A 12,083-nucleotide genomic window follows, 5' to 3' on the forward strand; every position below is an offset into this window, starting at 1 on the left:
ACTCAGACAAGTCTCTGACCCCCTGCATTGCCTATAATGGTCTCTGTTCAGGATGCGACAATGGATGACATTCCCCTGCAGGATGAAACGGGGAGTGTGGAGTACAGGCTGTTGATGGTGTATGCCCAACGCACACGGTCAGCCAGCAAGTTCGGGCACATAAACCAGGAAGGTGCACAGGGAGAAGCAGACGGGGAGCACACAATTGCCACTAATGGGAATGACCACAAGAGACATAAATCCCCTAAAGGCACAAAGAAAAAGAGCAAATGGCTTAAGCGTATGACCCCCAAGTGCCTGAAGCCTGAAAACGACAAGAAGAAAAAAAGGAAATCTCTTGCTGCGAGTAAGTAGTTTTGTTAGTTTTTGTGACCGAACAATAATTAGTTTGCACTTAGAATCCAATGACCCCCTGAATAATGAACTATCTGTTCTTTTCTTCTGTAATTCTTATCTGCTATAAAATGATTACATGACCCACCATTGTAACATGTTAAAAAGCTAAACTGGCTATCGCTAGAATCCCAAAGCACTCTTTATCTTTCCAGCCTTGTGTTTAAGAGATTTTATGGGAAGCTCCCACCGTACCTGAGCAGAATGTTCTCCCCAACTGTCCCCACCTCCTATAATCTCCGATCCAGTACGAGCCCTTTATTACATTTACCTCAATACAAAAAGAAAGTGGCTCGATCCCCCATTTTCCTACAGAGCACTGCAAATATGGAATAGCTTCTGCACAAGAGATTTATGGCAACATACCTCAATACAGAATGCACATGTAATTATGCTTGACTATATTTCTTAGTATGTGTGTATGTATGTATGCGTATGTGTGTGTGTGTGTGTGTGTATATATATATATATATATATATATATATATATATATATATATATATATATATATATATATATATATATATATAAATAAATAAATAGAAAAGGCCGAAATCAATCCTAAAGGACAGAACAGGGGGTAACCCTAATTTTATGAATGAGAGAAAAAAAGGAAGAGAAATCTGTCCCATAGCGCATATAACAATATACGCAATGTAGAAGAAAAACCAGTTAAAAGAATATACTTTATTGAATAAACAAAAAGAACGAAAACTTAAACCATATATAAAGGGAAAGGGGAAGTGAGGTGAGATGCACCTAAGTGAAAGATATATATAGAACCCTTACTAGGTAAATCGATAAAACAATGCTGCCTAAAGGGTACCTCAGTGGCAACACAGTCCACCTAGAGGGGTGTATGATCGCACTAAATGCCGATATCACAGAGTACGTCTCTAGTTGAGAGCAATAAACAGTAAATTGCTACCTCAAGAGAAAGAGAGACAAGTAATAATTGGCATCAATGTAGGGCGATACTAATGAACGAGTGTTCCAGTGGCAGCAAAAGCTACAGTAAATCCGGATGCCACAAAGTATTACAAAATAAGTCTCTTACTATGAATAGTAACAGATCATAGAGTAGATAGAAGGGACAAGTAATAGTTGGCAGCAGAGATACTGGAATGCTAAAAGGGAATACAGTAATATAACAAAAAGCGTCAAACTGAAGCCAGGCTCCCCCAAGGAACGTTAGCTAAATGCTAATATAGATTGTAGCCTGTCCTGCTCACCATACTGACTACTGTAATAATACGATGATTGTCAGACTATACACTGAATCCCACTAGTGGTATACACCTAATCAAAGAAGCCTGCGTTGCCAATGCAGATGTACCACGCTAGGTATGATACCAAAAGTCACACAATGCATACACCGTAGCCCATAGGTAAAGGAGATACCATCCGCAACAGAGATCTAAAGACAAGATAACAATAGAATAGGAATGGTGCCTTCATGGGTACCAGGTATAGTAAAGTAGTATGAGAGGAGGACGGAAGGAGGTATAGCTATACAAACTGTATAGTAGTAATCAGCATGTCTTAAGCATTATAATAGTAGTATGGGGGATAACCTAGGCAGTATTGAGATTCCCATTCAAATATATGAAATACCCTGGTCGGCAGTAAGGACCCCGTTCCAGTCAGGAAGCTATCTAGCGACTTTGGTCGATTACAAGTTAAAATTGCTGTATGATAACGCAAAAGCGAGTAAATAATAATAATAGTCGAAAATAAGATAGACAGAGTAACGCCTGAGGAACAGGGATAGCCAAAGTAGATCGGGTAAGTATCTGACCCGAGATCGGATAGGTATATAACCCAAAGGAAATCAGATAGATGTCTTTGGGTGCGACTCTGGTTCTTGTATGCCCAGCGGTCCCTGTCTCTTAAACGACCCCGTTGTTGTCGGGGCTGATCCTGATCTAAAAAAGGATTTAATGAAGAGTTGGTAGAGGTCTGGGGGTTGGTGGTATCCGTGGATATAGGAATATCAAGGAACGAGACTAGGTTACTTCCACGAATAGCCTGCTACACTGGGAGAGCCACCACCCGTTCAAACTGAAAGCCTCTATTCCCTATAGCCAGTATCTGCGGGCAAGACGAAACTGCTCGGTAGATCAAACTTTCTACAAGGAATGTCAAATCCTAAGATCTCGCTTCAAGGAACTGGGCTATCCAAATCGGGTATTGAAAATGGCTTTCCATCGGGTGTGTACGGTGGACAGCAAATCCACCCTTCTGTCCACCAGGCTGAAACAAGAACAAAAGGCCCCACGCTGTATCGCCACTTTTGATCAGGGGTGGGCACCCATGTCCAAGATTCTCAAAACCAATTGGCCAATACTCCTCCATAACCCTGTACTCTCTAAAATGCTACCATAGTACCCTCCACTAACAGCTCGTAGGCCCAGTAACCTTCAAGACCAACTTGTCCGGAGTCATCTAGCATCCCCTTTGCCACCTATGAACTGGTTAACGGGGACAAAAGGCACCTATAGATGCGGACACTGCAAGGCTTGCCAGTATATTTTACCCTCAAAATCCACTACATCCACACAAACTCACATCATTGTTGAGACAAATGCTTTGGTGAACTGCAGTACTACAAGAATAATTTACCTAATTACCTGTAGCTGTGGTATCCAGTATATCGGAAAAACGTTTCAACAATTTAGACGCAGAATTTTACAACATGTGACGTCTATTAAGAATGTGGTCACACCAACCCCGGTGGCAAGACACATTCAAAACTTCCATGAGGGTAATCTTGATAATTTGAAATTTCAAGCCATTGAAAAATTACTCCCGAATCCTAGAAAGGGTGACTTCAATAAGGCTTTGTTACGTAAAGAGTCCCAATGGATTTTCTCATTTAAAACCTTATCCCCTCTAGGTTTAAATTAGGAATTTAACTATACACCATTCATTCATTAAGATCCTGTCATTTCGTCATCTTTTGACTTCATTGTAGTCTGTTGACCAATCTATTTATCAAATCCTTCAGATAGGATATCCTTATGCTTTATATAGTTCCCATCATGTCAGCACAATCCCGGTTGTATTTGGTCCAGCATCAAGGTATATTTCTTTATATCACCCATGCCTTACATTAGTGATAGTGTGATTTATTACTATTAATTGCTGATTTCATCTGATTTTTATGAATGGATCTTTCCATTCATTACCAATGAATTGTCTTTTTGACAAGAATTTCTAATCTCTACCATTTTACTCCTAAGTAGAATGGATTGATACATTACTTTTCATGTCCTGATTTTATTGGCATAGGAAACATTCACTCATATATCATCAATGAGGTTTGGAACACCTCTGGAGGATTCTCGGCTACCGTACTCTGGCCCCTCCCCCTCACCCCTTTGGGAACCAACGAGGTTTGTGAGCGGGCTATTTAAACCTAACCGATTTGGGAAGTCTTTTCCCCCTGATGAGCCTGGAACACAGGCGAAACGCGCGTCGGGCGAGACCTTTACCCGATCTCGGTTGAAGACATCTATCTGATTTCCTTTGGGTTATATTCCTATCCGATCTCGGGTCAGATACTTACCCGATCTACTTCCCTGTTCCTCAGGCGTTACTCTGTCTATCTTATTTTCGACTATTATTATTATTTACTCGCTTTCGCGTTATCATACAGCAATTTTAACTTGTAATCGACCAAAGTCGCTAGATAGCTTCCTGACTGGAACGGGATCCTTACTGCCGACCAGGGTATTTCATATATTTGAATGGGAATCTCAATACTGCCTAGGTTATCCCCCATACTACTATTATAATGCTTAAGACATGCTGATTACTACTATACAGTTTGTATAGCTATACCTCCTTCCGTCCTCCTCTCATACTACTTTACTATACCTGGTACCCATGAAGGCACCATTCCCTTTCTATTGTTATCTCGTCTTTAGATCTCTGTTGCGGATGGTATCTCCTTTACCTATGGGCTACGGTGTATGCATTGTGTGACTTTTGGTATCATATCTAGCGTGGTACATCTGCATTGGCAACGCGGGCTTCTTTGATTAGGTGTATACCACTAGTGGGATTCAGTGTATAGTCTGACAATCATCGTATTATTACAGTAGTCAGTATGGTGAGCAGGGCAGGCTACAATCTATATTAGCATTTAGCTAACGTTCCTTGGGGGAGCCTGGCTTCAGTTTGACGCTTTTTGTTATATTACTGTATTCCCTTTTAGCATTCCAGTATCTCTGCTGCCAACTATTACTTGTCCCTTCTATCTACTCTATGATCTGTTACTATTCATAGTAAGAGACTTATTTTGTAATACTTTGTGGCATCCGGATTTACTGTAGCTTTTGCTGCCACTGGAACACTCGTTCATTAGTATCGCCCTACATTGATGCCAATTATTACTTGTCTCTCTTTCTCTTGAGGTAGCAATTTACTGTTTATTGCTCTCAACTAGAGACGTACTCTGTGATATCGGCATTTAGTGCGATCATACACCCCTCTAGGTGGACTGTGTTGCCACTGAGGTACCCTTTAGGCAGCATTGTTTTATCGATTTACCTAGTAAGGGTTCTATATATATCTTTCACTTAGGTGCATCTCACCTCACTTCCCCTTTCCCTTTATATATGGTTTAAGTTTTCGTTCTTTTTGTTTATTCAATAAAGTATATTCTTTTAACTGGTTTTTCTTCTACATTGCGTATATTGTTATATGCGCTATAGGACAGATTTCTCTCTTCCTTTTTTTCTCATATATATATGTGAGTGCTTTCCTACAAGGTATTCTATATTATTCTATATTATGGCCAGGATTAGCACCAAGGCATTACAAGACCGGGAGCAGTGAGTGCGGGACACGAGGAGTGTATATATACTGCTCCCGGTCTTGTAATGCCTTGGTGCTAATCCTGGCCATAATATAGAATACCTTGTAGGAAAGCACTCACAGGACTTGACATGGTTCAAAAATAGTGCTTCTTTATTGCAGCAAAAATTTCAAGTAGAAAGTGTCAACGTTTCAGTCCCATCTGGACTTTTATCAAGACAATTAAACAGTGAAAAAAACAGCCTTTAAATATGCAGTGATCAGATGTTCATTGGAAGGTGAAAACAAGGTGGAGTGAGGTCATAATTGACGTGTCTGTTTGCAAATAACGTAATCAGGATAATTGGTATGTTGATAGATAGAAAATAATTAAAAATACAAACAACACATAATATTACATAATAACATAAATACATCTATATACATAGTATAGAAATTGTTATAGGGATAATACCATGGCACCAGCATGTATGCTAAATTACTCAGGAGTAAAGGGAGTTATATAAAATTTTTTGCTAGTAATTAAAGTGCCACATAGCTAAATAATCCCAAATAACCAGGGAGTATCACTCCCATCACTAAGGACTCCCACGCCAGGCAGTTGATGCACATTAGACTCAATGTAATGGCTTATTGTCTTTAAGTTATAACTATTTAGTTATGTGGCACTTTAATTACTAGCGAAAATTTTTATATAACTCCCTTTACTCCAGAGTAATTTAGCATACATGCTGGTGCCATGGTATTATCCCTATAACAATTTATATATATATATATATATATATATATATATATATATATATATATATATATAAATTAATTGTGGGTTTGTTGTTTTTTGTTTGTTTTAGTTTTTTGTATTTTTTGGGGGGCCCAGGACATTCTTGAAAACGAGAGAAATCTCCATTTATCCTTCCTGATAAAATATTTTATAACTAAATTAGCAGGTATGGCATGACCAAGAGACCCATCCTCCAATTTGAAGCCAATCTCTTAAATATCATTGCATACCTGCCAACACTTGACTTGTGTTAGCCTTGCTTACATGAGGGGCAGCACTGCAGGACAGCCAACCTCTGATCTGGTGTTCTGCAATGGCACATAGACATCATGAATGCACACGCACTTCACTTTTTGGGTACTTTGCTTTGGAATCCCAGAAGAGCGTGCCCAAGAAAAAAAGAAATGATGGTTTTGAGTGGGGTCCTTAAACTATTAGTACCGTTAAGACTAATTAGAGTAATTTTTTAATTTTTGCCCCTTTATATCTCTGGAGAGAATTAAAGACTTGCACAAAATGATGCCTTTTTCTCAGTGCATTAAAATAAGGTCTTGCTTATTATTATTATTATTGACATTTATATAGTGCCAACATATTCCGTAGCGCTTTACAATATTATGAGGGGGGGGTTAACTATAAATAGGACAATTACAAGAAAACTTACAGGAACGATAGGTTAAAGAGGACCCTGCTCAAACGAACTTACAGTATATAAGAGGTGTGGTGTAAAACACATAAGGACAGGAAATATCAATCAAATAAGGTGGGAGTGAAGCAGAGCTGGAGGAGAGAGTAGAGTGCAGCCCTTTAGGAGAGAGCAAGAGACAGGTATGTAAGGCAGAGGTTACTCTGGGAGGCCATAAGCTTTCCTAAAAAGATGGGTTTTAAGGCACCATCAGACTAGGGGAGTCTGATGGTGGTAGGCAGGCTATTCCATAGGAAGAGAGCCGCCCGCGAGAAGTCCTGCATTTGTGAGTTGGCCATACGCGTGCGAGCAGAGAGACCGAGAAGGGGCATGCCTTTGGATCTGTGAAGAGATATGAGGGGCTAGAATTGTTCAGTGCTTTATAGGTATGGGTTAGCACTTTGCATTGACTCCTATAGGATACAGGAAGCCAATGTAAGGACTGACAGAGGGGCGAGGTGTGAGAGGACTGACTAGAGAGGAAAATCAGGCTGACAGCAGCATTCATTACAGAATGTAGCGGGGCAATACAGCTTTTGGGAAGACCAATTAGGAAAGGGTTACAATAATAGATGCAGGAAATTACTAGAGAATGGACATCTCCTTGGTAGCATCTTGCTGAAGAAAGGGGTGCATGCGGGCTATGTTTTTAAGATGGAAGCTACAGGATTTGGGAACATACTGGATGTGAGGCTCAAAGGTGAGGCCAGAATCAAGTATGGCGCCAAGACAGCGCGCTTGCAGGGATGGACTTATGTGGATACCACTAACTTGAAGGGAGAGTGAAAGAGGAGGATCAGTATTAAAAGGAAAGACAAAGATCTCAGTTTTAGAGAGATTGAGTTTCAGAAAGCGGGAGGACATCCAGTCAGACATGGAAGAAAAGTAAAGAGAAAATAGGAGGGGACCAAGGACAGTGTCAAAGGCAGCAGAGAGAATTCTTTCCTTAGCTGGTAAAGTAAAGTAGCATGCAAAGCTATCGGCTGTAAAGTTAGTTTGGGGGGTGGCCACAGCAGGGCGAAGAAAAGAGTTAAAGGTGTCAAAGAGATACCTGGGTTTGCTGGAGCATAAACTAATGAGAGAGGAAAAGTATGACTGTTTGGCGAGGGCAAGGGCTGCGCTGTATGAACAGAGTATGAATCTATAATGGAGAAAGTCTAACTGGGTGCAAGACTTCCTCCAGGAGTGTTCAGCACAACCGGAGCATCTTTGCAAGTAGCGTGTTGATTTATTATGTCACAGTTGGGGGTGTGTCCTCCTTGAGGTGCATGTTTGGAGCAGGGGCTGCAGCGTTCAAGGCAGAGGTGAGGGTAGTGTTAGGAACAGTGAGGAACAGGAGAGGGAAGGGATGAAAAGCAGTTGTGAATCAATATCAGATGACAGCTGCTGGAGGTCAATAGAATTAAGGTTCCTCCTGAGTTAAGGGGGGTTAGGCTGAGGTTGTTGGGTGAGGGGGTACTCGAGAGCAAACGATAAGAGGTGGTGACCGGAGAGAGGAATTGGAGTGTTGCAGATATTAGATACTGTACATGCATAAGAGAAAATGAGGTGGAAGGTATTGCCAGCTACATGGGTGGCAGAATTAGCCCACTGCGATAGCCTGAGGAGGAAGTATTTGAAAATAGTTTAGAGGGTGCTGAGGTCATAGGTGGGTTAATGGGAATATTGAAGTCCTGAGAATTAGGGCTGGAATATTAGAGGAGAGGAAGTAGGGTAGCCAGGCAGCAAAATGGTCAAGGAAGAGGAGACGGGAACCAGGGGGATGATAACCCTAATGTTAGCAGACAAGGGTTTGAAAAGGCGAATTGAATGAATCTCAAATGATGGGAAAGAGAGGGGGGGGGGGGGTAGATGTTTGAAGGAGCAGTGAGGTGAGTGGAGAAACCCTGCACCACCACCTTTACATCCAGAGTGTCTTGGGTTGTGGGTAAGTTGACCACCAAAGGACAAAGATGCAGGGGTAGCAGTGTCAGAGTGGGAGAGCCATGTTTCTGTTAAGGCTACTAAATCTATATCTAGTTCATCAATATCTAACTCCATCTGAAATTGGTGATGTGTATTGGCTGTTATTAGCATGAGAAGCTGACATTGATTCAGTTTTGTGACCAAGTTTCCAGCATCTGCCAAAACCAAATAAACTTTGCATTATTTTAGTCATGTCAAGTTGTGCTGGAGGACCTTTAGCTGTCTCAAAAAAACAGAATCTACAGATCTATGGATTATATGCTACTTGAAGGTAAACTATAATGTTTCTAATATTATCAATCATTTTGGTATCAGATATGGTTGCAACAGGAACAGACAATGCAATAGTCAGAAGGTTGCGGGCGATTATTGAGAGTGAAAGAGAGCCGGAAGAAATATGTTATCGTGGACTTGAAGTTAAGGAAACGGAGGAGTGTCATTCAGATGGTAAGAAGATGCTCAAGCTGTTGCCTTTAAGGATACATTCCTCAATGAATTTTAAAGTGTCTACAGTTATCACTATATAGAAATTACATTCTAAACTACAAGTCTCAGGAGAGATTTACAGTAGTTCCTGGCAAAGACCACTAGTTCAAACATTGTGAGAACAGATCAGGTCCTGCAAGTTGAAAGCCATATCTCTTCTTTTGAGCTCAGCAGGGAACCTTGTTTTCCATACTTCATCTTCTAGCTGATATTCTTCCACATATTTAAAGATTCATACTCATTTCTCCTGCCAAAGATAACAAGGCTTGTTCTAGCTTATTTCCATGGAAGCTGAAATGGGTATATATCTTACAACTCTGTACAATCATACAGTCTGGTGATTAACATCAGGACATACATGTATATGTGACTGAGAACAGGAATGTGTGGGGTTCATGAGTGGGAGCCTGCAGCTCTAGAGCACTTTTTCAACTACAAATAACCACTGTCCTAGAAATTGTAAGACCTCTACAGATAAAGAGCCAGTGCATTTGTTTCTATTTATAAATGTTTTTTTTTTTAATTTTGACAACTTTTATTGCATTCAGATGAACGAATTACCCCCATGATGACATACTGTTTGCAAAAGTAGACAACCCAAGGTATTGCAAATTGGGTATGTCCAGTCTCTTTAGTAGTCACTTAGTCACAAACACTGGACAAAGTTAGTGTTCATATTTGTTTGTTTCGAAAACACCACACACTTGGGAAACTTTGCTGAATACAGATATTCGTGTTTCAAAACAGTAAAACTTATCATAACTATGATCTAATCAGTAAAAGTGCCGTTTGTGTGTGAAAATGCAAAAAAGACACTTTCACTGACGATATCATCATGATACGTTTTACTGTTTTGAAACAGTAATATTTGTGTTCAGTGAAGTCTCCTGAGTATAGCAGTACCCTCCCATGTACATGTTTTATGGTGTCTTGGAAAGTTACAGGATTAAATATAGGGCTTGCAAACCAAATTCTGGTGGAGCCAGCACTTGCACAAGCTGGACGCACATCGATGCAGCTCTGCAAGCTTACCTAGATATACCTGGCTAATTCCGGTCATCGGCCCACTAATGCTGAGCTCAGAGGCCAGACCAGCCAGACGCCAAGCCATATGGGGAAAAGAAACAAAAAGCAATGAGCAGACCTGGGCTTGGGACTCCAAGATCTAGGAGTTTTCCTACGCACAACCCCGCGGCTTGAATCTGCCAAGATTGTACCCGCTGAGGATCATACCTCAATGTTGTCGGATGATGGCAGCGTTGCCGCTGATCTCTACCCTCCACTTAGGCCATGCACAGTACCACAGACAACTGCGGAGCTGAAGGACTCTGCTCCATCTATCAAAGCAGATATCAAGGCACTAATGACAGAAATAAGTGCGGATATGGCACTGGTCCGCGAGGCAGTATCTAAGCAAACTAATAAGGTGCAGGCAGTAAAGGAAGGCATGGAAGGCACCAAGCTAGCACAATCGGCTACTGATGCTGCTATAGGAGCGCTACAGAAACCAAGCACGGCAACAGGCACAGATAGCCACCATGGAGGACAGGGCCAGAGCACAACTTGAGAATCTGGGGAGTGCTGGAAACTATTTGAGTAGTCGAACACCCCACTATTGTTGGAGGCTTATTGCCTCTCTGCTAATGCCCAAGCAGGCAAAACAACTAGTGGTAGACTCCTGTTTTCGACTCACCAAGGCTTCCAACGCAGCCCAAGCACATGGATGTTCTGTTGAAATTAACTTGGGCCTCTGACCGTGGGGTAATCATGGGGGCTGTGAGGGGCTCTCCCACTGTGTCATTTGAGGGGGAACAGCTGGCATTTTTCAGGACTTTTCCAGACATACTCTGGAATGGTGAAGATCACTCAAGCACGTCACCCTGCTACTGCAGGAGCACTCTATTCCCTACAAATGGGGCCCACGTCGAATACTAGCTGATAAGGCCAGCAAGACATAACTTTTGTCACAACTTTCCAAAGCACCAGCTTTTCTCCAGGCCCTAGGCATACAGGTGTAGAAGGCTCTAATGACAGATCACCCATCTGGACTGTTGTGGGATTCACTCCATTTGAGTGAATCGCCTTACCTACCTGAAGTCTGCACCTGCAGATACCTGTCTCATTAGTTTGCACTGTTTTATAAGTTCCATTGTTTATTTTTTAATTACCTTGCAATTGTTATCATGGCTCCGTAAGCTAACAGTTTAGCCCCTTGTTTAGTTTTTTCCCTCCCCCTTTTTACTAGAAGGTGCAACGGTATATAGTTGCTTTATTACGAGCATTACTATGCAAGCTCGGCCCATGACCTCGGCCTTCTGACTAGCTGCAACCCTCAGATACTGCCTCTAAGCCCATTACTTACCCCATATGTACCTTGAATGAGCCCTTGCCTGATAGTGTTGTGACAATATGCTTTAAGGCGCAATAAGCCCCATACCTGCACCTTTTTAGACACAGATCTCTTTAACTTTCCTTAACAAAAGAGGAAACCCTACCTACAAAACACTAAAATAAGTTATTTAAGCTATGTGATCTGAATGTCAATGCTATTATATCATTCATGCTCCCGTAAGATTCACACGCCATGTTGTATCTCTGCAATAACTCCCAAAAATATATATATATTTTTTTTAAATGTTTTTCACATGTTACCTATATCTTGTCTTTCAGACAATAAGCAACTGATTATGAGAATTGCAAAGATTTTAAGAGAGTGTGGAGACAGTTTGGATGAGGAGGTAAACTGTGCAATATAATTAGCAGACTGCAAAAGAAAAGCAACAGTTGTTATTTACTCAAAAACTAATGCTAAAATAGATACTCACAGGTTGTGTGTTAATAAGATTTACTCCAAGCACCATGACCACTTCAGTGTTTTGAAGTGGCCATGGTACCCAGGTCTGTATGCACAGACTCGGGTATCATGGCCATGGTGTTTCGCTTTAAAATTAT

General features: G+C 41.2%; 1 protein-coding gene across 2 annotated transcripts in view; it reads left to right on the top strand.

The window, feature by feature from the left end:
* Positions 1–12,083, top strand: part of BCL2L14 (BCL2 like 14) — a 48,916-nt gene that overhangs the window by 33,042 nt on the left and 3,791 nt on the right. For both annotated transcript variants that reach the window (XM_063445318.1, XM_063445319.1), the window contains exons 2-4: positions 7–346; positions 8,961–9,092; positions 11,802–11,869. In XM_063445318.1, coding sequence (XP_063301388.1) covers positions 37–346; positions 8,961–9,092; positions 11,802–11,869 — 510 coding nt within the window. In that variant the 5' untranslated portion in view covers positions 7–36. The remainder of the gene's footprint in view (positions 1–6; positions 347–8,960; positions 9,093–11,801; positions 11,870–12,083) is intronic.

The sequence above is a fragment of the Pelobates fuscus genome, chromosome 3 (genome assembly GCF_036172605.1).
Source record: "Pelobates fuscus isolate aPelFus1 chromosome 3, aPelFus1.pri, whole genome shotgun sequence".
NCBI classification, from domain to species: domain Eukaryota; kingdom Metazoa; phylum Chordata; class Amphibia; order Anura; family Pelobatidae; genus Pelobates; species Pelobates fuscus.